General features: G+C 40.0%; 1 protein-coding gene across 1 annotated transcript; it reads right to left on the reverse strand.

Annotated features, from left to right (window-relative positions):
- Positions 1-2,664: 2,664 nt before the first annotated feature.
- Positions 2,665-6,537, reverse strand: LOC147904658 (uncharacterized). Its single transcript, XM_087395747.1, has 8 exons — positions 4,983-6,537; positions 4,772-4,838; positions 4,239-4,418; positions 4,019-4,138; positions 3,838-3,936; positions 3,584-3,643; positions 3,377-3,471; positions 2,665-3,181 (listed from the first exon to the last, which is right to left on the reverse strand). The coding sequence occupies exons 1-8, from the start codon at positions 6,515-6,517 to the stop codon at positions 3,097-3,099; spliced, it is 2,241 nt and encodes a 746-aa protein (XP_087251873.1). The 5' UTR covers positions 6,518-6,537; the 3' UTR covers positions 2,665-3,096.
- Positions 6,538-24,912: the final 18,375 nt, after the last annotated feature.

Below are 24,912 nucleotides of genomic sequence, written 5' to 3' on the forward strand. Positions count from 1 at the left end.
GCAAGGCTACCCTTTCTCTCGCCAACACTCTTTAAGGCTTTGCATAGATGAGGTCTTTGAGACAAAATTTATTGGGGAGGGAAGGCATGATATGGTGGTACCCATCTTGCTTTATGTAGACAGTATAGTGCATGCAGTTTCAAGGGTTGCCTAGTAAAGAGGCCGGCGCATATTTGATATTGTCGATGATCCCATAATGGCCACACCATGTACTTGTTGGGAAGAATGAGTTTCAAATTTGAAAGGAAGATATACTTATTTGAGAAAATTATTCATCATGCTTTCTTTGATTGGTGAACAAAGAAGCTCGACCTATAAGCACCAATGGTATAGAAAATTGAGCACGTTCCATATGTCCCCTCATCCTTTGAGTCTTTTACCCCCACAAAGACCCCAGAGAGAGGAGATCATTATCCAACTCCTTGCCTTCCCTTAATTCTCTGACAATTAGGTATACTTGTAGAACTTGCTATCTTTTGGAAATTTTCTTAGGTCGAGGTATAGCTACTTGATAACCATATTGCTTTGATGACCCTTGTCTTCAACCTCCAGAAGTTAATGCTTCCATTGCTCTTGCGTCTTGCCCATCTCTAGCTTTTCAATGCCTTACTACTTGCAATCCTCATGCATTTTCACTACTTTTGCCTCTTGGAACTACCTTCCATATAGTTTTGAGATCATTTAAGCTATTAGATGTTTGTGGAAAACTTGTTGGATCCTTAAGTAGTTGTAAAAGATAAACTTTGGATCATTGGTTCTCAATCTCAAGTGCATGTCAAACATGCCGTTTTTATAAAATGCCATCAAGGTGTGACCTTGAAAGTGCACCTTGGTGTTTAAGATCCCACAGCATTTCTAAACTCTCCAAACTATGTAGTTAGTTTGGTCTTGTAACCTTCTCTATGTTAACCACAATAAAAAACCGCTTGTGTGTTTATTCATAAGTACGCACCAATCATGATCAATGTTTTTCTTGATTAAAGTTGCCATTTCTTGAGTTTCATTTCCCATGTCCTACAACAATTACAAGTGAATTTAGTTTAAAATTAATATCAGATGAAACTTTCTTTTTTTAGATATCACTAAATTTTCTCCCAAATGAATTAAATTAATTTCCAAATAAATATAATAATATCACAATTATTATTTTGTATAATAAAGAGGAAAGGGTAGAGGAGGGTAGGAGTGGGAAAGGGGAGGAAGAGGATAGGAGGGTGGGAGAGGAGAGGAGAGGAGAGGGATAGAAAAGAAAGAGCAAAACGTAAGAGCGAGCGAGGGAAGGGGAATAGGGAGGATAGAGAGAGGAGCCTAGGGGAGAGAGAAAGGTAAGGAGGGAGCACCAAGCCAATGTGTTGTGGGAGAGGGGAGGGCAAGCTGTTGCACCCTCCCCTCACCTCGAATCACCCTCTCCCCCTCACCTTGACCTTCCCTTGGCATCTTCCCAAGGTACCTGTGTCTTCTATTGCCTGATTTGGCATGTTTAATTCACCAAACAATTGTAAGTAGAGTGTCTGGTGTATCAACAATAAGACATGCTGATTTTTCTCACACGTGAATTCCCAAGGGTATATCTTGAAGAGCATCGTTTGATCTCCGACTAAAGCTGATTTCTCCCAGTGTAGATGAAAGTACGGTGGCATCCTCCTAGAAATCTAGGAGCAAGAGTTTCAACGATTTCCACTGCCCAATCATTTCTTCAGTGGGAAGTAGCACACAAGCATTTGAATGGGTCTTCTCAAAGCAAAAGAGTGTTTCGGTGTTGCCAGTTTACAAGGCTCAAGTTGATTGTTGTGAAAATCGCAACTAGTGTGTTGTCTAGCATAGTATGAGATTGTCCGTGGAAAAGACAATTGCAGGGTGATAGTCTGAATTGACATGCAATAGAGCCATATGAAATTATTATTGATCATGATTATTCTTATAGCAACATGTCAGCCACTTTACCAATATTCCAGATTTTTTAATTCGGATAAGGTAACTTTCATACTTGCTCAAGCAAACACCGGTCTTTTGAAATCCTCTCCTATTGGACACTTTGAGCGTTTCTTTTTTCAATTGCAGGGAGGTGACCATTCTATCCCAACAACTCAAGAGTTCTAAGAACTCAGAGATCCTCCATTTGAAAAGATAAATGTGCCATTGTTTCACTAGCGTGGAAGAATAGTAACATTATGAGAAAGTTTTCCATTTGAATTTCAACTTAGTTTTTAACCAAAAACTTTCTCCTTGCAAGCCTGTGCTTCAAGTACCGATTGGCCTTCATGAAATGGAAAATGCACAAACAATGATTCAATGAATATCTAGTTAGCTTCATGCAGAAAATATTCCTTTTGAAATCCAAAGTGTCTAATTAACTTTGACAATAAGAGGGAGAGTGTAAAACTTGGTATAGACACATACAAGTACGAATTTGGAGGCATGCATGAAAGGTATGCCATTGAGACGCGGTTGACAATCTTGACCACTGAATGAATGTTAACTTATTTGGAAGTCGTTTTTTCTTAAATGTCCAACCTTATTAATATTTTATATTTCATTGGCTCTTACAAACAAAACGAGAGGTTGGGGCGAAAAATTCCTTATCGCAAAAAATCTTGGCATGAAAAAAAGTTAGATACATCTCTAATAGAGAACCAAATTTGTGTCCATGGTTAAGCCATCTTTTGGAAAAAACGCCTGATGTGACAATAGCAGTTTCAAGCTATACATGTTGAGTGGTTTTAGGTGCCTTGTACAAAATACTTTCCTCATAATACACCCAGGTGGTCTGAAGAAGCTCCCCTCCTGGAGAACTCTTACACTTATTTATAATTATGTACGAATCTATGTAAATGATGTGCAAGTAGTGGGAGTGCACTTTATTATGTGCAGCTGCCTCACAGGAGAGCTTCCCTTGAGATGCAGCTTAAAAATTTCTGAACCACACTCTCCCCTAATTGCATAGACTAAATCATATGTCTCAAAAAGCTTCAGGAGATCTGTTGGCATTATGGAAGAATTGGGGAGGTAGATTGAATAAGTAATCGAGCAGTCCTGCAAACTGTCAAGCAGGAATGGCCTGCTGTGGCATTCATCATAAAATCAGAAAGCTACCTACTAGTGGTTTTCCGTGCATTTTGCTCGTTTTGCCTGTGCATGATGGAATTGAGGCTCCTTTGGAATTGTGGGCCGCTTTGAGGACCTGCATTCATGCATACCACAAGTAGCCACAGATCCACAAATCAGGCAAAAACACTGAGCATATGAAATGCCATGTAGTAACGCTAGATGATCAGTACGGTGCCAGATTGATCTCATGTATGCTAATTAACATGGAGGAAAATGCAGAGAGAGAGAGAGAGAGAGAGAGAGAGAGAGAGAGAGGGAGAGAGAGAACCTTCTTGGCCTGAAAGGTCGATCAAAGTAAGGCATCACTTGTGCCTTGGGAACCATCTCCTGTCTCATCCTTTTGATCTCCTCTTCCTCAGCGATCTATGAAGATCATCCATCCAAAAGATGTGAGAAAAAAGGACATAACAGAGCAGACTAATGTGTGCATTGTATGTACTGCAATCAAAGCCAAAGTATGATGGAGATATTTTACCTTTTGAAGCCTTTCTTGTTCTATTCTTCGTTGCTCTAGATAGAGGAGCTTTTCAGTTATCTGTCAATAAGCCAAAACATCTAGAAAATGATTCCATCCTTGCTGGTTACATAAAAGCAGCATGATGAGGTAGACATAGTTCCAATTGAAATTTGACCATTGAAGGGGATGCTGGAAGCGAGTTGAATACCCCATTGTCAAAACACGGAAGTGTCAACGGTATGCATGAACAAATATTGCTGCGTTACACTTACAAAGCTATCGAACTCTGCTCGATCCATGGCTCTGATCTCAGTGTTGAGTTGGACATCAAATGGTTGTGTGGGCTCCTTCACGGGGGGTTTCAAAAGGACCTGCCAGGTCCAGACATTAGCAATCCTTCAATAAAAAAGTATTGGGCCTTTTTAAAACAATCAAGTACTGTTGATTACTCACTTCTGGCTCATCTGTAGTCCATGGTAGCCCTTGTGCCAGAGGAACCCGAGACCTCTCTTCCTCTTCTAACATCTTCTTGAGTTTCATCACAAATTCCTGTTCCTTCATTTGCCCCCTTTTCTGCACAGGGTTGTACGTGCAATAAAGTAACATTGTGATTCGAAATTGCCCTTCTTGAAAATGTGGCCTGTGGAAAGCATTGTTAAAAGTTGTGCATTACCTCAGTGCGCAGCTTGAAAGGCTGTGGCTTGCAGATGAAACCTTTCTGTTGTTTCGATTGCGACTCTGAATTGTGAGCTTTTGCTGTTATCAATTTGGAAGAAGAAGGTTCGTACGCTTTGGAATCTGGGCCCTTAGAAGTAGGATTGGTTTTGCATGATTTATTCGAACTTTTAGGGCCCTGATATAGGTCAGAATTGAGAACAATAAAGGCCAAGTGAGTACACATGCAAGAAACTACCGATCTCTAAAAGTCAGACTATCCGTCTACTAAAATTGGGAGCTACAGGGTACTGGTCTAGGCAGCTTTATTTATTTTATTTGTTATGGGTAGAAGTAGGTCGGACATACAGTGCTTCTGTTAAAAAAGCGACAGCAGAAGTATCCTTTTTTCTTGAAGCCAGGATTGCTGATTGCAACGACGTTCAACAACTGCCTTAAGGTGGAGTAGACAGGACCACGACAGAGGATAGATGATGAGACACAACTCAAGGAAAATCTAAGGATTTAAAGAAATTAGAGGAGATAACATACTTGCAAACTGGGATTCTTGTTGACGTATTGTTTTCGAGAACCGGGCTGTATGCCATTACCTTTCCTCCTGTAAGGGGAAACGCAATCATAAGCTAGATCAGGATGTGAAATGCCAGACATTTGAAATTTTGATTTTATACTTTGAGCAGTTCTTTAGCTGGGTGAATTCCACTAGTATTTTCAGCGAAAGGAAACGGGCCAAGTTACGAACTTCGAAACTCGAGATTTCAACTCGCCAATTGTGGATTCATCCTGTCGCTGCGCATGCTGAGAATATTTCTCAGTGCTGTTACTTCCCCCAATGGAGTCATCGTCAAAGAAGCTGCTCCTTGGCCCTGCAGAGTCATCATCACCGAAGCCTGGACCTTCAAACTTGGCTTCATGCGCTTCATTACTTTCTTCAATCCCAGTTTCAATTTCCGAAGCTGATACATCATGCGATTCCTCGTAATTTTCCTGAGCGTCACCTTCTGATTGTATTGGAGTAACCTGTCTGCCTTGATAGGAGTGATTTTCCTCCTGCGAATTTGGATTATGATAACTGAATTGGAGTGGCAGACGGCGTACTTTACGGTCTTGTTCCTGGTTCTCAGAAGTAGAGCACATCAGGCTCTCGAAAGCCTTTACCAAGGTCTTCACCCGACCTTCTCGAGTTGGGGACAGGTTTTGAAAAGCTTGTAGCACCGCTGCAAGTCTCCAATTCCCAGTTGTCCTGTCCTCTTCTTCCGGTTCCGGGTCAGAATCTTTCTGAGAAGATTGGAGGGAACCACTTCCTGTTGAGTCTGTATCATCTTCCTTATTCCTGCATTCGCGTTCTGAGATCTCAAGTCTTTCTGGAGATTTTGGCACATCGATTTGTTCATCTTCTAAACCGCTGCGCCCTGAGAGTTGTGGGTGTCCAGACACATGTGTATCGAGCTTCTGACTGTCAGCATCTGACGTTACGGGAACATCGAGGGTGCGAAGGCCAACCTGAAATGTTTCAGGATCCAGGTCGCGGCAATCTGGACGATCGTGGAGCTGGTGCAAAGTAACAGGGTGCAAATGGAGTCCTATGTCATTTGAAACGACATCATCGTGTGTCGTGTTGAGCGGAGTCTCGACCTCCTCACTGGCACAGACGTCCTCTTCTCCAGGAATAGAAGTTGACATTTCCCTGTCCCTTGCGGGCAGCTGAGCAGGGGAGCTGGACTGCAATCTCGTTGCTCTACAACGCGGATGGTGTTTCTTCTTATTGCTACTGTAGCCCGGTTTGTCGTTGTCCTCTGCTGCATCACGAAGACCACATTTGCATACAGAAGTGTCTTGTGGCAGCAAAGCATGTCTCTTCGATACGAAACACTTTCTTGGCTGCACTGAGACCTGTGCTGCATGATCGGGCCCGTTGGAGGCGCATCTTCTCGACCTGCATACAATTTTGGATGGAGGCGAGACGAGGTTGGAATCACGGTCTTCCTCTGCATGTTTGGATGCGCTATCGGTGTCGCAAGCTGAAGAGCGCTGCTCCGTGTGGACATTTTGCCGCTGCTTCCCAACATGGAGCTCAGCTCCGATGGTGGGCTTGCAGGTCCGCTCCCGCTCCCGTTTGAGAGAGGCAGGGGGGGCGGAGGCGAGGTTGGGATCGCAATTCTCGGAACAAGAGACGGGAGGGGAGGAGGAGGGGGGAGGAGGATCGAAGCCGGCGGGGTGGATGAGGGGAGGGGAGCTACGAAACAAAGAGGAGGGGGGGCTGGGGCAAGGAAGCATGGTGAAGGTTGGAAGAGGAGGCTGGCGATGGCGAGGATGAAGACGAAGAAGATGAAGCAGAATTTGAAGAAAATCATGAAGAAACATAGACAAGACACACACCCGTTTTTTTTTTTTTTTTTTTTTTTAAATTTAAAATTATCCTCCCCCAACGGCTCCTAACCTTCAAACTCATCACCCTTCTCTTTTCGCCAGTTTTGTGACCTCGAGTCTCCTTTTGCTCCCCCCTCTTCATCCCAAACACCAACGTGCATATCATGACTCCCCCTTTCACACCACCCCCGCCCGCCCCCCCTTCCCTCGAGGAGCAACAGAAAAAAGTAGTTCACACCAGCCTCTAATAGCCCCCCCCCCCCCCCCCCCCCCTAAAACAAGGAAACGGCACCCATTAATTATTTTTGTGCATGCGGCGTTCGCTTGATTCAGGCATTAACATAAGCTTCGAGGCGATGCGATAAGTATTAATGGAAGGTTCGAGAGTATACAAGCAGGGAGCTTCTTGCACAAGCTTCTGCTCTCCAGAAAGTTATGCTAAAGGGCTGCTGCTGTAATAAGTAGCATGACCCGTCTACGACGGGTTAGAGACCTGCTCTGTTGGGTCTCTAAATGTATTTAATTTCCAAATATAAAATTTCTAAGTTTCAAGACACGGTCCACCATAGGCACTGCTTGGCTTGGTTGTACACGCAGTTAACTAAATGATGAGTGGCCATTTGATGTTGATGACAACCCCACCTAGGGGAAGGTTTTGACTCAAGCAACTAAATAATAATCTACTGCTCAACAATATTTCTTAATTTTAGACTTCCTTTGGGCACAATGAGTTCCATTTTGTTGAATTAACAATTCAACAAATTGTTAGTTTTCCCTCTAGTTGCTATATTCACATTTCAGCAACCCAAGCCCTGATTTTAAGAAAACCCAAAAATCTATTTGGGGCATTTGAGTATAGAAAGTATTGTATTTTCTAATACGATATAACGATAAGAGGATCCTCCCAACAAATGTATATTCTCCTTGGCTACTATGATAAAACAACATGTTTGATACTTTGGACATTGGCTCAACCCCTTGTTGTCGATAGTCAAACTATTGCATCACTTTTCTCATCATTTTTGACCACGCTGTGTCTAACTAGACAATTTGTGGTGTTTTTGGTAGCCTGCCACATCAACTTTTTCCATCAAGTCTTTGTCCACACGCACCACATGTGTGTGTGTGTGTGTTTATAATTATATTATTTACATTTATGTTTATGTTTATATTTATATTTATATTTATGTATATTTATATCTATACATGTATATATATATATATATATATATATATATATATATATAGATATATACATATAATATATATCTCTCTCTATATGTGTGTGTGCGCGTGCGTGCGTGTGTGTGTACGTGCGTACGTATATATGTATGTCTGTAGTCTATGTATGTATGTAACAAAAGACTTTTAATTGCAAGCAACATACTTTAACAAAAATTCCGAGTGTATTTCAAAATGTTGCATCGGACAGTAGAATCACATATGCCAAGATACCATATCTAGATGATCCCTGTGATAAAGTCCCCCTGATGAAGTGGCTACATAAACCTTCCTAATCAAAAAGTCTACATCTATGTACTATCCCATGCATGCATCGGTGACGGGTGTATCCCGCACTACCAATAATTAGATTTGTATTTGCCCAAGGCAAAAATATTATTCTAAGAAAGACTTTTATAACTATATGTTAAAATACCTAACTCATCAGTTAGAGTACTTACTATCAAGCACAAAAGTGTGGAAAAGCTACAAAAAGCTAAATGTATAATCCTCATTAGCCCCTTGGTAAAAAACCTCCCAATCCATACGCTCTTGTATTCTAAGAAGGACATAGAGATGCTATGTGCTCGATTGATCCTAGCAACTCGCTAAGGAACCACATCATAAATCCTACGTATATCTATCCCCAAAAAGTAGCTTTCGGGTCCCTCATTGCAGACATGGAGATTTACTATAAGTGAAAATGTTGGCATTGAAAAGCCAACACTTGCCAACCGATAGGGAAGCTCCCACACTAAACCACCTAAGCATCTCTCTCTCTCTCTCTCTCTCTCTCTCTCTCTCTCTCTCTCTCTCTCTCTTCTAAAGCCGACATAATGCTTTATAGTTGCAAAATCCATTCATGGTATATTCATTCCCTCCTTAGAGAAGATAATGCAAATGGAAAGCAGAGACTCTTCCACAGGATATCCTATGCCTACTTTGCTTTGGCAATAAGGTGTAGGAGGTAAGACCTAAAAAGCTAAAGAGTTTTAGAGAGCTGTGTCTCTCGAGGAGATTTCTAGCACGATGTTTATCACGGATGGGGGGCTTAAGCATGGTTGGGGGGCAAGGTGGGCGGAATGGCATCCTTTTGGTAGAGTACCAATGCAAATGCTCTGTTCAAAGTAAACTTGCAATTGGACTGTAGCTACCATGGATACACCATTTTGGTTCTCCCCTTCTATGCTTAAGACCGCATATCCCCTTAACGCAATCGTACTCTATATATTATATGATAATATATATATATATATATATATTATAGTTTACAAGATATTATATATTATATATTATAATATCATATATTATACCTATTGCATTTGTTTTTATTTATTTATTTATATTTGTATACTTATATATTGATATGTATACATATTATGTTCATGCATGTGTGTGTGCGTGTGTGTGTGTGTGAGTAGTATATAATATATAATGTGTAATACATAATATATATTAAAGCAAAAGGAATATTCTAAGAAAAATTACACAAAAAAATAAATAACATATATATATAATTATAAAAATATAGATACTCTCTCTCTCTCTCTCCTCTCTCTAAGTTTATTGATAGATGTATATACTTATATATATAAATAAGTATATATGTTATATAAATAGATATATCTACTCTCTCTCTCTCTCTCTCTCTCTCTCTCTCTCTCTCTCTCTACTGATCGTACATATGTTGTGCCACCATGTGGCATGCGCCGTCGTATAGCGTTCACCCATTACTTGATTGCCACACGGACCACGGTTGCTGACGTGCTATCTTCGCAAGACTTGGGCTACTGTCTCACGATCCCCCACTGCATGCCTTTTCTGGACCTTTGGATCATATATTAATCCAATGCTCCAAAGCCGCCTCACAGTTTACCTCTGCGTGACAATTGCGCACAGTCTAACTTCGTGCGATTGTGCAAAGCCACGTAGTTAGCTGCTAGTCTACTATGAGGCACGTGCTAGACCCCGTTCCGTGCCACATCACTACGATCGTTGCCATTGTGCAACTTGTTGGTGCCATGTCAGCACGCTTGGTTTGCTTGGTCGCAGACTGCATACAACTCTGTTCACCATGTGGCAAAATCTCCTATATCTCCAGGCCTTGCTAGACTGTAGCTCCGTCACAACAGGCTGTCGCAAACCTCTGGGGTGACACATGGTGTGATAGCGTGCATCCCCCTTCAATGAACTCTTCCAAGAACCTTCACCTACCCTCGAACCTCCCACGAAGCTCCCCTTCCTCTTCTCGAACCTACAAAAATGCTCCACGTGGATCCTCTCCTTAATAAATAGTACAGAAGAATAGGCCAAGCTGAAGGGAGAAGGGTGGGGGAGCCTCCCAAACACAAGCAAGAAGAGCAAGGGAAGGGAGAGGAGGGAGGGAGAGAGGGGAGAGAATGGGAGGGAGAGGGAGAGGCAGAGAGGGGAAGGAACACAGGGAGAGGAGGAAGTAGGAGAGGCAACGGGAGCAGAGCGAAGGCAAAAGGAGAGGAAGCGAAGGCAGAGGAGGGTGGAGGGAGAGGCAAATAATTAACAGAGATGAGGGAGCGCATTAGATTAGGTGAATTGTGAGTCTATGAGGGGGGGAGTTGAGTGTGATTCTAGCAATGGCATTTCTGCACGCTCAACAATGAGTTGCTCCCATGTCTACTTGAATGCTCCATCATATATGATTGTGGGTTGTTGGAGACCTCTCCATTTTTAGCGAGACTCGATGGAACAATATGACTAGCAAACAACAAAAAAAGAAACTAATTAATTTCAATGAGCCCCGAGCAACAAGACGAATTTTCCATCTCCAATGGAACATTCAAATGCCCAATTTTGGCACCTAACATTGTGAAGCAATGGTGGGAACTTAGAGAAATTTAGGGAGCTAAGCAAGAACAACCTCTTACAAAACAAAGCAATGCCTGCTGGTGTTACGAAAATTGGAATTAAACATGATCATAATTTCATGATTTATGAAAACCATAGAAACCAAGAACAAGGAAACAAGTGGGAGAGAGAAGAGAAAGAGAGAGTGACACTGCATGGGCTCCAATCTGCCCCCCCTAGATGGTGGCTCTTGCTTCCCATCTAGAGTATCGATTACTCAACATAGCTCCACGCACTTAAAATATCACAAGGCTTAACATGCCCTCATCCACAATTAACTAAAATAAAGTAGCCCATGGCTTTAAATTCATTACTTAACAATATGGCCAATGGCTTTTGACAGCCATTAGATACTTCGATCAACCCAAATCACCTTCACCATCTCTATTCCTCATTATCCAGCTCATCATCTATACTCAAGCCACCAATTATGTTAGTTGTTACAATCAATTGATGAATCATCACACCAACTAATCCCAACACAATTGTACGCTTGATATACAAATATCAAAATACACTCCTTGCAACCAATTGCAATTACACTAGTAACACTAGTGACACTAGTATTAACATGGAATCACCCACAATACTAACCATCTAGCCTGGCAAAAACACAAGTAGTTAGGCATCCCCAACTAAACCCCACAAAGCATCCACTAGGACCCCCGCCAGGTCCGGTTTGCTCCTATGGAATACTTTGCCATAGTCACACTTGACTAAAATAAAATAGCAAGAAATATCAAAAATACAATTCCATAACATCCCTCTTGCTTGGATTGCAACTGACCTCAGTTATGTATTTGACTTTTTGAGTCAATGAGTAGATATGTGAAGAGTAATCTCTTGGATATTCATCAAGTATCATCATGGTCAAAAGAAATCTTCAAGAGATCTTAAGGTCTCATTAACCAAAAGATAATGAATTTAGCCAATTCAAAACTTATGAAATATTATTTTTATTCTTATCTTGTCCAAGAGAAGTACTATACCACATCTATTCATTGCTTATATTATTTTGTTACAAGTCCAAGCATTATATTTGTCATATTCCTCAATATCTATACCATCCCATACCAGTATGATATTGAGAAATAATAACAAATACAAAGCATAATTCTTTTTCCTTTTGATGTGAGTAGTAATAAGTGACATATACTATTATGTGATCAACAAAAGGGTATATTTACATCATTGTCTAATCACACGTCAAAGTTTTCGATTTAACTTGGTAGCTAGTAATGATCCAATATGTATTTTCTTTAGATGCTAGAAAATACATAGAAGATATTATTTGACATACCAACTATTTTTCATTATCTATAAAAACAATTCCATAAGGAAATTATCAAAGCAAAGAGCTTATCAGCAAACAATCATGCCTTCCCTCTTGCTTAGCAAAAATGTCATATGCTTTTTCTTCTCTTTAATTTTCTCTAATTTAGTTCACTTTAGCAGAACACTTTATCGAAGCATACCATATGTATCACACAATAATAGTTTTGTTTACAATTAAGCTAGGATTGGCATCTATTCAAGCAAGCTATGAGGATACTGGCCCTTTAAGTGATTGTATTTCTTATGATATACATCTTCTCATCCTTATCAATGCACATAATCATGCTTATTTAATCATTAAAAATCTTAGGTTACCTAGATTATCCTAGATCTTATATAGGCTATCATATTTTATTATCTTTTTCATGCTATTTTAATATGATTTATCACTCTAAGACTTCTTCAAATTCAATTATTCCCTTCCGTCGCCATACCATTCTTTCTTGTCTCTATATGAGTATTTCTATGAGAGTAAGAAAAACAAAAATATGTGAATAGATACGTATCTCCTTTGTCCTTTCAAATCTTTACTTGCTTGGTTGAGCCCCAATCAACTTTCTCTTACTTCTTATTCAATCGTCGGTTTGATAACTTTGTGGTTCAAAAGAGATTTCTTGCAGAGCCTCTCTTTCATATAGTAACCTCATCATATGCAACTTAAGAAAAGCAATTAAGTAAAACAAGGAAGAAAGATAAAAGATGTATCTAGAGATGCCTTAATTGTCTCATCACAATGCTTGTATGCTTGATTGTGTCTACTAAGCTGACAAGAGAAATTATTGATTGTTATCCAAGCAATAACATGTAATATTGTGCATATATTTGTCCTTGTTTCATCTGCAGCTATCGATTCTTAATTTAGTCCTATTGCTTTCTTCCATATAAAATAGTTGTGGTCTTTCGCTTAGGAGAGCGACATCTGAGTTGCGAGTTTCATACGACTTTCATTCTTGAAATTACATGATGCTACTATTACTTTAAATATCATTAATTATATAAGAATATGATTCTTTACTATCCTCATGTCCTAAGGTTAAGTCATCTCTGGTCATGGCTGTTCATCTTCCTATCCAAAGACTGCTTCTACCAATTCATTGACAGTAGGCAATGAAAAGAAACAACCATAAATTTCTTACCTGAAGCCAGAATAAATTGATCTAGCCATTCAAAGGAACCAACACATACCCTTTAAATAAGACTACATGGGCCGTTTTTGTCAATCGCAATTGTAGCATCTAATTTTGAAGCATCTTTGATAAATTTTGCACACAAACTCAAAACCTAGCAATCACGTAGTTGAAACAATCACAAAGAACATTATGAGAATGATTGTGTCATCAGATTGGAGAATATCATGTCGCTTTCCTCCTGCAGTTAGGCTAGAGCGTAGCTAGGCTCTGATACCACTGTTACGAAAATTGGAATTAGACATGATCACAAATTCATGATTTACGAAAACCATAGAAACCAAGAACAAGGAAACACATGGGAGAGAGAAGAGAAAGAGAGAGTGACACTGCATGGGGTCCAATCTACCCCCCTAGATGGTGGCTCTTGCTTCCCATCTAGAGTATTTATAATTGTAATTCCAAAAAGCAAAGAGCCAATAATAGTACATTCGAAATCATCCCTTGTCCATAATTAGACAGATTGCTCAACATAGCTCCACGAGCTTAAAATATTACAAGGCTTAATAGGCCCTCAGCCACAATTAATTAAAATAAATTAGCCCAAGGCTTAAAATTCGTTACTTTACAATATGGCCAATGGCCTCAGCCATTAGATACTTTGATCAATCCAAATCACCTTCATCATCTCCGTTCCTCGGTTATCCAACTCATCATCTGTACTCAAGCCACCAATTGTGTTAGTTGTTATAATCAATTGATGAATCATCACACCAACTAATCCCAACACATTATACGTTGATATACAGACATCAAAATACACACCTTGCAACCAATTGCAATTACACCAATAACACTAGTGATATTAGTATTAACATGGAATCACCCACAATACTAGCCATCTAGCCTAGCAAAAACACAGATAGTTAGGTGTCCCCAGCTAACCCCACAAAGCATCCACTAGGATCCACCATGTCCAGTGCACTCCTATGGAATACTTTGCCATAGTCACACTTGACTAAAATAAAATAATTTCCATAGCAAGAAATATCAGAAATACAATTCCGTAACAGCTGGCTTTCTGGCCGGTGGGTACACCCCCTTTACAGACCAAAGCAGCAACGTGAAGAAATTAGAGAAATGGCCTTCAAGATGGGGAGAGATCACTGGCCTCCAAAAATTGAAACCCACCACCCTCACTTTTCCACCCCTAGTGCATGCTTGGACAAGGGACCTTGGCTACCCATGGTGATGGGCACACATTTTTTGCCTGCTCGAATCCACGTATGCACGCAACCCTTCTCCTCACATTGATCTATAGACAGCTTAAGGTAGTTTCACAACCATCCCAGTGGCACATGATGCTAGACCACGCTGGGAGTGTTTGCAAAAAAAGAATTTGGTCCATCCTCAGGATGCCACCCCACATGACCTCTATGGACCCTATAATAATCAAGTTGTGTTTCATCCAATAAGAATTTTGTAATGCATGCTACAACCAGCAGGGTCCATACAACTTTCTATATGCTCAACGACCGTGTGTGGATCTCATTACTGCTTTGATGATGCACTTTTATAATGTAGTCATCTAGATGGTTGTGAATCTACCCTAAGAGGATCTCTCCTCGATGCCCATGATTTTGTGGTTTCCATAGAAAGATCAATGTGTGTAGGCTAATCGCCATGCTTGGCTTGCAAGCCTTCAAATAGAGTTGCTAGGTTGGCATTGTAGAGCTTGGGAAACATAGGGTGCAATAGTAGTGCAACCACCATGGGGTACTAGCTAGTGGGGTTGGGATAGCCTCACTAATGGCATCTATGGGGAGCTCCTCTAAGACAACATGCATTCCTACACATGGATTCCTTATGAACACATTGAGCTAGGGTAAGCTTGACAATCTATGTACGCATGCCATTTGAACATCAATTATTTGGTGTGCTCACTTGCATGCCAGCATTCCCTATCTACTAGACCTCTCCCCTATCAATTCTTTGGTGTGCTTGCTTGCATGCCCATATCCCTTATCTAAGAGACCTCAAAACATTTTAGTAAAGATTCCACCGTCCATGTTTGAAAGTCTAAAACTATACATTATAAATCATAATCCATATGTTTAGCACACGTGCGCACACACCCACACACACACACACTTATACATATATACATACATATACATATACATACACCCACACCCGCATACATGCGCGCACGTGTGCACACACACAACATGCATTCATATTCTTATCATAATAGATCAAATTCAAAAACTTTTGTGTCTATAAAACAGAACATAAAGAACCTCTTATTTCTTTCCTTATAGGTCATAAAATTTTATAATCTTAAAACATAGAGTTGCTAGGGACCTTCTTTTTAGCTGATGCTAAACTTGGGTTTTTTGTGAACAAATAGTTTTTGCCCAATCAACCTACATGCTTACCATGCTCTCATGTTCACTTGCCTACACATGCATGCTCTTTGTTAGCCTTGCATAGAGTAGTGTACGGCCAATGGCTCATCATCCAAAAGAGGTGTGGTTGATAATGTGGCCTGGGTACCCATTTGCTTGGTGCCTATAGTCTTGGTGCTAGTTGTGGCTACCATCTTGGAACCGATCATCTTAGTAGATGTAGGCAATATTTGGATGGATGCAGAGTGAGGGCCCTTGAGCCAACTTGGTCTTCTTGATCCTCCAAGCCATGTCGCTTAGTGTGGTGCCTTCATGGCCGCTTAGTGTGGTGCTTGTGTGGCACTAGCAACTTCCTCAATGCTCATCAAAGATTGCATCTACTCCTGGGTATCTACCTTCTCTCAGAGGAAAGCATTCTCTGCATGTAACTGTGTGAGCTCATCAAATGAGAGTTCTGTAGATGCAGTGGCTTGGCTGCCCCAAAGTCATGGATGACTTTGTTTTGTGACTTTATACATCTTCGTGTATCTTTGAGTTTATACATCTTTGAGTTTGACCTCTATAGTTTCTGAGGCATCTTGATGGCATGTTTAGACTATAGCATCTTGTGGGAGTCAATCAAGGTTGCAAAGGCCACCTTGAGTATGTCGAACCCCACATGGAGTTGGGCTATCTAGACCTAAATTTTAGACTCAAGGCTGGAGTAGTTAGTGATCAACGGATGCTCACGGTCTTAGGTCTTTTTGCAATTGTAACACAAAATTTGAGGGTTCACTCAATGCTTTACAATGTGATGTAGGGTGCAAAGGGCCATGCCACCTTCATCCTTAAGGGTTTATTGAGATTTATATATCAAGATGGCTAAATCTACTTCTGTGTGGTTGGAGGATGTAGAGATTTGATAGAATTTGGATGTGGATGATGGAGACTTGGATCCTATTTATAAATTCATAGCTATCAAACCATTGCTCGTCTTGAATTCAAATCAATTGAAATTTGATCCTAATTTCCTAGACAAAATTCCTATGACCCTTTGAGAGGCTATTACATCTTGAATGACAACAACCAAAGAGGGATGCAGAGAGCGACATTTAATCTAATGGTACATTTATGGAATGGCACGAGAAATGAAGGGAGAGAAAGAGGAAGGGAGGCTGAGCGGAAAGAGAGACAAAGAGAGAGAGAGAGAGAGAGAGAGAGAGAGAGAGAGAGAGAGAGAGAGAGAGAGAGAGAGAGAGAGAGAGAGGTTGAGAGGACATATGAGAGATGAAGGGAAAGAAAGAGGAAAGGAGATTCATAGAGTAGAAGGTGGTGAAGGAGGACGCAACCAGAAGCTTCATGGCATACTAAGATTTCCATGTGTCTTTCCACTCCATAGGTTAATTGTGCCTTGCACCCTAAGAGACTAAATAATACACAAATAAATTTCATCATTGGGACCTACTTAGTTGGTGGTCACCTTGTATGGTGTGGACCACTCTTAGCATTCCCTTTTGATGAACGTGATCATCAATACCAATCTTTATGTGTCTCCTATCTTATGTGGTCTTCCATATCGCTCCTCCGTTTGTGATATTTCCTCTCCATTGAGCACTCTCGTTTGGTTTCCAACATGGTATTAGAGCCATGGTGACTCTTCCTTCCTCCCCTTCTACTTGCCACTAGTAATCTTGTGATAGTGTGCTATTTCAGCCTATCTCTTTGAAGCTACATGTGTGCTTTCTTTTGAGGAAACTCTTTACTTGAAGTGCTAGAAGATCTCTCTAAAGGCATTTACATTTTCCATTGAGTTAGTGATAGACTATCTATGTAGAAGATCTGCATCTACATTCTCCATTGAGTTAGTGACAGGCTATATATGTATAACACTATTTGGTTTGCGAAGAGGAGTTGTGCAACATTTTTTTGGGGACATTTTCTAGAAAATTTATTTTCTTCAGTAACTTGCTAAGAAGCTTCGCAATGTGTTTGAAGGAGGCATAACTCTTATTTTAGCTACTAAATTTTTTATCCTATGTTGTCATTGTTGGTTCTTCAATCGACTATTGGTCATCAATGAGCCACATGTGAACATCTTCTAGCAAGACATTGTGCCTAGAGTTGCTTATAAATGTTGATACCAAGAGTGTTACTAGTATACATGAAGGCCTAGTAAAGAGCCTATCTTTTTCATCTTACTTTTCTCTGGAAAATCTTGTATTTTTTAAAATGTATGCACTAGAGACTATAGCAACATTGTATCTACAGTTTTGATTGGTAAAGAGGGCATTAATCTCTATCTACATGAAATTATATGTCATCGTGTTTCCAAAGGTGTGGCTGAAAGGCTACATTTAATTCCCATGCAAAGATGCATCTCCAATCGAGACTCGTACATTCGAATAAGGCACCCCCATGCATGTTCTTTTGACCCTCATGTGTGACGGGTGGCAAAACAAAGGAAAAATGTGTCTCTGAACATGTAGCTGAGATCCGATGGGCATGGTACTTTGTATGATCCTTCAAGTGCATTAGATTCAGTCCCATGCAAGGCGATGTATGCAACGGAGACTCGCACGTTGGAATGATACATGGCGATGCATGTGTTTTTGACCCTCTCTATGAGACGTGTGGAAAAACAAGGAAGAATAAGTCTCTAACCATGCAAATGAAATCTGAAGCGCATGTTGGTTTGCACAAGCCTTCAAGAAGATTATGTTAAGGCTCATGCAAAGCAACATTCCCATCAACAAGGGTAATTTCTAAGATACTAAGGTGGTTCAAATCTTAGGTTGATCAACCTATTTCAGGCGTGGTTTTTTACCCTTTTGGCATTCATGAAAGGCAAGTAGTACGACTCTCCTTCTATTTGGAATGTATGGCAAACCCATGTGTGTTCATGCAAGCATGTTCATATCCATGTGTACATTACTTAGGTATTGTGTGAGGATGACTTACGTATAATGCACACACATTTCGTGGAGATCAAGAAATTTATAGAGTCACATTAATCAATAGACAACTCTCTTGATGTTGTGTATTGTCACATTAACACCATGTCTTCTTTAAAATCCAAAAACTTGTAATAAGCGTGTAACTAATAAAGGCTACTCCCTTAGTTGATATCACGTGATGTTAGTGCAATACTCTATCCATTTTACATTAAGGGGGTGTTAAAAATTATATAGCAATGTGATTGGAGTGGTTAAATCTGCTTTTGTCTGATTGAACAATGTACATATTATGGATAGGGGCTAGATGTGGATGATGGAGACTTGCGTATTTAGTGGGTGGTCAACCCTCTTGTATGGGTGGTCACCCCCTTGTATGGTGTGGATCACTCTTAGCCTTCCCTTTTGATGAAGTTGATAGTCAATACAATCTTGATGTGGGCTCTTACTTTGTGTAGTCCTCCATCTCTCTCCTCCTGAGCTTTTGTCTTTGTTGAGCACCCTCATTGGGTTTCCAACAGGATTTGCAAATTCTCATGTGTTTGGTCCAACAGCAAATTAGAACATATCGCCCTTCGATGAGAAGAACGTGGTCAGTTGCCATATAAGTTGTGAGAAGAGCTTCTATTATAATAGATTCCTTGACGTCCTTCCATGGCATCTCTACAAATAGTTGGAGACGATTCTGGAATCATAGCACACATCACCATGGTCATTTTGATAAGATGAGGAAGTGCAATGCAGCAAGAGGCCTTCTTACATTGAATAAGGGCTACTTAATGTTGGATGTGGAGGAGGCCATGGAGCACATCACCATGGTCATTTTGATAGGATGAGGAAGTGCAATGAGGCAAGAGGCCTTCCTACATTGAACAAGGGCTACTCAATGCTGGATGTGGAGGAGGCCATTGTGGTGAAGACAAAGACTATGTTTGAGAGAGGAAGATGAAGCTAGTGGTGATGACAAAAATTCAGAAGCAATAATAGAAACTATGAGGTTGTAAAAGAACTAAATACACACTACAAAGTGAGACACAATAAATATTGTACTCTCTTTTCATCTTGCATGAAGAAATGGCTCATTTGGATTGATTCACTGTGTCAAAATTAATTAAGCATGACACTTTGGAATAGTGGACAATGCATCTTGGTTATGATATCCCTTAGTCACGATTTGATTTGGATAATCTTGTTGATGTGGAGAGACCCCATGCAAAGTGGTTCTAAACACTACGGTAAGGTAGGTGGCTTGACTAAGCTTCCATTGAGAAGCTCGAGTATCACTGGCCCTATAAATTAGGTAGTTGTGCCATCCCATTGTTGAAGACTTTGATGAGTTGATGAATCGATAGGGACCATTTCAACCAAGTTTGAGACTGGGTTTTAGAAGACCCAACTTGAAATTATACAACAAAATAAGCATTCCCTTCTCAAATCCCTTGGAACAAATGTGCCTTTCATGCTAAGCCTTCCGACACCGTTGAATGACTTGTTGTGACCAAGCTACTCAAATCCTAACTTCACCCAGCTCTGCAATTGTTGTAGGCACTTTTTGATAACTTTTGGTTCTTTAAATTGATGCACAGAAACCACTCATAGACTTGAAACAAGAATGTCCAAAGGACCCACACCTTGTAAATGTGATACGTCCACAATGCAACCTGCAATTTCTAAACCAAATGCCATTTTAAATGGAGTTAAGTTCATAGTCACCTTGTATGCCATGTGATATGCCCACAATGCTCCATGCAACATGGTGTCCCAATCTGGACAATGTGTGCTGACTATTTTTGCAAGAATGGACTTGAGTACTTTATTTATCCAATTGGCTTGGCCATTGTAGTAAGAATAATAGGTGGTTGCCACTTGGTGTATGACCATGAAATTGGTTGTCGAAGAATTGAAGACTTCATTTATAAAATGGGTTCCTTGGTCACTCGCAAGCTCAATTGGGCAACATACTTACAAATAATATACTCATAGATGAACTTGGCCATGCTTTGCGCTGATGATGAGTTGTCTCTTAGTGTCTTAGCTTCTACCCACTTAGTGTCATAATTTGTGGTAACAAAAATGTACTTATTTTGGGTGTACTGAGCCAAATTCTTAAATGGACCTATATAATCCAAGCCCCAAGGTTGACTCGGTTGGAGATACATGTAATGTTGTGACAACAAGCAGCTTGTTCTTTAGCATACATCACATTCTAGACAATGAGCATGAGCACCTTGGAATAAGGTACTCCACCACAATTCTACTTGGAATACTTTTGCGCTATGAGTTCTCCATTGAAAGGTCCTCTTACAAGCCTAGTGTGAAATGTCCTCCTTCAAGCCCATTGTGTGCATCGTTTAGCATAATTTCTCGTTCATGATGTGGAAGGACTCAATAGTGTAGAACTTCGTTTGCTCCTTAGCAATAAAGTTGACCTCTTATTAAGCTATACTTCCAAGCTTTCAAGGAAAGTTATCTACGCTTGGCTTGAGGCATATTCTTGGTAAACATGGCCTATGCAAATACTAAAGCATCTCATCACACTCAGCTTTAAATAAATCCACTACAAATAGTTGAGCATCCGGGAGCTTGGTTGTAATTCCTTGAGTTTGGTCTAGGGTAAGAAAACATGAGAGATAGTCTACATGTACATGTGATTTCCTTAATTGATGGATGATCGTGAAAAGTAATTCCTATAGCAACAATATCAACACACTAGCTTTCCTTGGATGACTATTTGTGTTAATCAAATATAAGAGATCCTGGTGATCAACATAGAATATGAAAGTATTTCCAAGCAAATAGTGTCAAATTTATGAATAGTATAAACCAGCGCAAGAGCTCTTGCTCAAGATTGCTATAATTGCACTTGGGTGGTGCCATAAGCCATATTTTGAATGGAGAGGGATTCAAATTAATGAGCTTTAAAATATTCATTATGGTCTCTAAGATGATATTTGTTCTTAAGCCACCATCCACAATGACACCTAGAATTTGTTGCTTTTTAGTCTTGGTAGTGATGACCAAGATTGCTGCATCAACCATAAGGGTATCAACCATTGGTGCAGAATTCCCCTCGACTTTGAGCTTCTTGATGAGAAATTCATGGCAGCAAGGAGAGTATTACAAGAGCTCAACCATTCCTATGCCCACCTTCATATTTTGAAATGTTTCCCATGTTTGTATTATTTTGGCCTAATTTAGGGTTTACCCTGCTTGTTGAGGCTTCACCCTTATCAATCTTTGCCTATAGAATACAATTCTACTCGGTTAGTAATTTGATGGTAGGAGCCTTATTCTTCAAATCCTCAGCCACCTTGGATGCCACCTATATCTACTCTTTCTAAATGATGTCTTTGGCTAGTGCGAGTCCTTTCTCAGGATTGGTTACCATCCCTTGAGACCAAGTGACCACAAAGATGTTAGCTACTTTCATCACTTCAGCAAGGACTACGCGGCACTATGTGTTAATCTCCTATCTTTTAGCATTACTCTTAAGTAGCTTCATGTGATCCAACCACAACTTACATTTAGCCTTTGTATGACCATCTTCTTCATAGAAAAAGCATCTAATACTGGGTGCTTGAGGTTAACCTTTGTCTTACCAAGCCTTGCTCAGGCCTTGGAGGGTGCTTGTCTTTTGTCTTGGGTTTTCATGCCACCTAATTGACTTTCATTAGTCTTAGGTATTCCTTGAATACCTAGTTCTTGCAAGGCCTTCTTAAGCTTAGACTTGAGTTTGTCTCTTTTATTGATGTCAAGGCATCATCTTGCTCACTTTTCTCACCTTCTTAGTTGACCTATGAGTACTTGGTTCCAGCTGTTTGATGGTGCTCGGTGCTTCCCAGAGTGCTTGGTTCATGAAGATGCCCTCTCTTGCAGTCCTTGATTATCTTAACACACAACATTCTATCAGTGCTTGGTTGCATAGAAATGAGCATTGTGTAAATGGGTTGTGGTAACTTTAGGAGGGTCATTGAAAAATATGTGAGTCTCACGTGAGTTCAATAGAAGGTATTATTAAATTCACTTTTGGGATGTACATTTATAAGAGATTTACAAAAATATAATCACATAAATGGTTTTTTAAATTATTTTGGAAAACGTTGTTTGTATAGAAAAAGGGGCCTTCTTATTTACTCTAAATTGTTAGATTAGGGATTTCTAATATACCTCTGAATGCACATGATTACTCTAGTTTCCTATAAACTGAACCGCTAAGGGTAAGCAATAAGTGTGGATAGAACTATATGAAGATGATTGAATGAGCAAAGAAATAAACAGTGTGAGAAAATGTGTAAGGAACAAACCACTTGTATTACTATTACCCATTACAAACAATAGCAACTGCAAAGGAAGCGCTTGTGCAGCAAGTTGTTGGTGTAGCAGACTTCACACACACTTGCTTCGGCTCGAGGCACTAGCCTACCTCTACCTTAAGCAACACTAGCTTGATAGCATTTCTAAGACTCTAACTCTCAAAGACCACTGATTAGAAGCCATTCTACATCAAGTTTTAACACTTGAATACTAAAAAGAAACATCTAGACTTGGTGCTGCTATTATATATGTTTCAAAGTCTACCCACAATCATTTGTGAACCGTCTTCACCAATTGGCTTGTCTACATAGTTTCCTCCTGCTCCTTCTACTCACCCATGCCACTTAAGAATTGCCATTTGGAGCCTGGTAGCTAATGCCTTGGTGCCTGCTTAACCAGTATTCAAGTTGGTCAGTCAAACAAACTAAGGGCTAAAATAAAACAATAGGATCTACGTCCCTCATTTGCAATAGGTCATTCCACCATAGTGCCTTGAGTCCCTCATTTACAATTGGTCATTCCATGATTCCCTCTCTTATTGAGTCCCTCTTCAGCCCCTTATTGGAAACATTTAAAATTAACTTATCTTTGGGATCCAATAAATATGCTTAAAAAATAACTAAAAGCCTACGAAGGCATATGATTGGTGATAAAGACACTATCAAAGCCCACAAAAAATGCAACAAGATAGGAATGAAGAGGATCTACTAGCCAAGAGTATCCAATGGTATCATGGTCTTACCAAAGATGCCATGGGTGTTCACTAGAATAGAGAAAATATATGTGAAAAATGTTATGGCATTCCCACTGATTGAGACTTTGGATGGACCATGACACCCCCATATTTCCAGTTGGCGTGAGCTAGATCTCTATATTTTGGAGTCTTCCTTATCGGAAACATTTAAAATTAACTTATCTTTGGGATCCAATGCATATGCTAAAAAAATAACTAAAAGCCTATGGAGGCATATGATTGGTGATAAAGACACTATTAAAGCCCACAAAAAATGCAACAAGATGGAAATGAAGAGGATCTACTAGCAAATAGTATCCAATGGCATGGTGGTGTTACCAAAGATGCCATGGGTGTTCACTAGAATAGAGAAAAGATATGTGAAAAATGTTATGGCCAGGCTAAAAATCCCATAAGATACATACACTCATTGAATAATGCCTTTACAATGGTAGATGGAAAAATTAGTAGTATCAAGCCACGTGATTGGCATAATCTATTGTAGGTTTTAGTATTTATCATACCATATGCTTTCATTTAAATTGATATCAGGGTATGAGCATATAATATTATCCATATAGAGGGCATTAGGCACGTCGCATTAGCTAATACATATCTTGTATACCTACATAGCCTACAATGCTTATGAAACATCACAGCAAGCTAATCATATCAATCGGCTGCTTACTCCTATACTAATCCTACTCCCTTTCTAGTACATATCTTGTATACCTACATAACCACAATGTTTATCAAAGAGCATAGCGAGTTAGTAATCGCAATCTTATATAGCTACGTAGCCTATGATGCTTGTCAAAGAGCAGTGTGAGTTAGTAATTGCAATCAATCACTTACTCCTATACTCATCCTACTCCCTTTCAAAAAATGGGGAATCGACTACGTTGGAACCATTGCTCTGACATCTCCATCAAGAAAGAAGTATACCTTGGTAGAAACTTTGTGAAATGGTTGGAAGCAGTGGCCACTACTAAGAGTGATGGAACTAACTCCTCCATTGTCTCCTCAAAATTTTGAATGCAGCAAGATGGGCTGGCCTCTGTGAATACAATAATGTATAGTGGTCTAGCAACAATGGGTAATACTAAGTTGTACAAATATTCTCTTTGCAACTTTTGCTCAACGAGCCTCATAACCACTCCGAAATGGTTGAGTGGTTATCCTCCCCGGATGTAGTCTTTTGGGCTCTAAGGCTCTCAACAATTGTTGAGTTGTTATCTCTTTTATTCAACTTTTGCTCCATGAGGCTCTTAGTAATTGCTGAGTTGGTAGTTTCTATAAACTATCCTTGGATGTAGATGTAACCTCTTTTGTTCAATTTTTGCTTGATAAGGCT

Source organism: Dipteris shenzhenensis, chromosome 2, assembly GCF_047967505.1.
Source record: "Dipteris shenzhenensis isolate YYH24624 ecotype China chromosome 2, Dip_SZ_1.0, whole genome shotgun sequence".
In the NCBI taxonomy this organism is placed as follows: domain Eukaryota; kingdom Viridiplantae; phylum Streptophyta; class Polypodiopsida; order Gleicheniales; family Dipteridaceae; genus Dipteris; species Dipteris shenzhenensis.

What these genes read in the sequence shown, in the direction of transcription:
- LOC147904658 (XM_087395747.1), bottom strand. Translation starts at nt 6,517, where the DNA reads ATGCTTCCTTGCCCCAGCCCCCCCTCCTCTTTGTTTCGTAGCTCCCCT. An exon ending in TTGAAATCTCGAGTTTCGAA is followed by an intron (nt 4,839 to 4,982) that starts GTTCGTAACTTG and finishes TTCCCCTTACAG; the next exon opens with GAGGAAAGGTAATGGCATAC. An exon ending in AACAAGAAAGGCTTCAAAAG is followed by an intron (nt 3,472 to 3,583) that starts GTAAAATATCTC and finishes TGATCTTCATAG; the next exon opens with ATCGCTGAGGAAGAGGAGAT.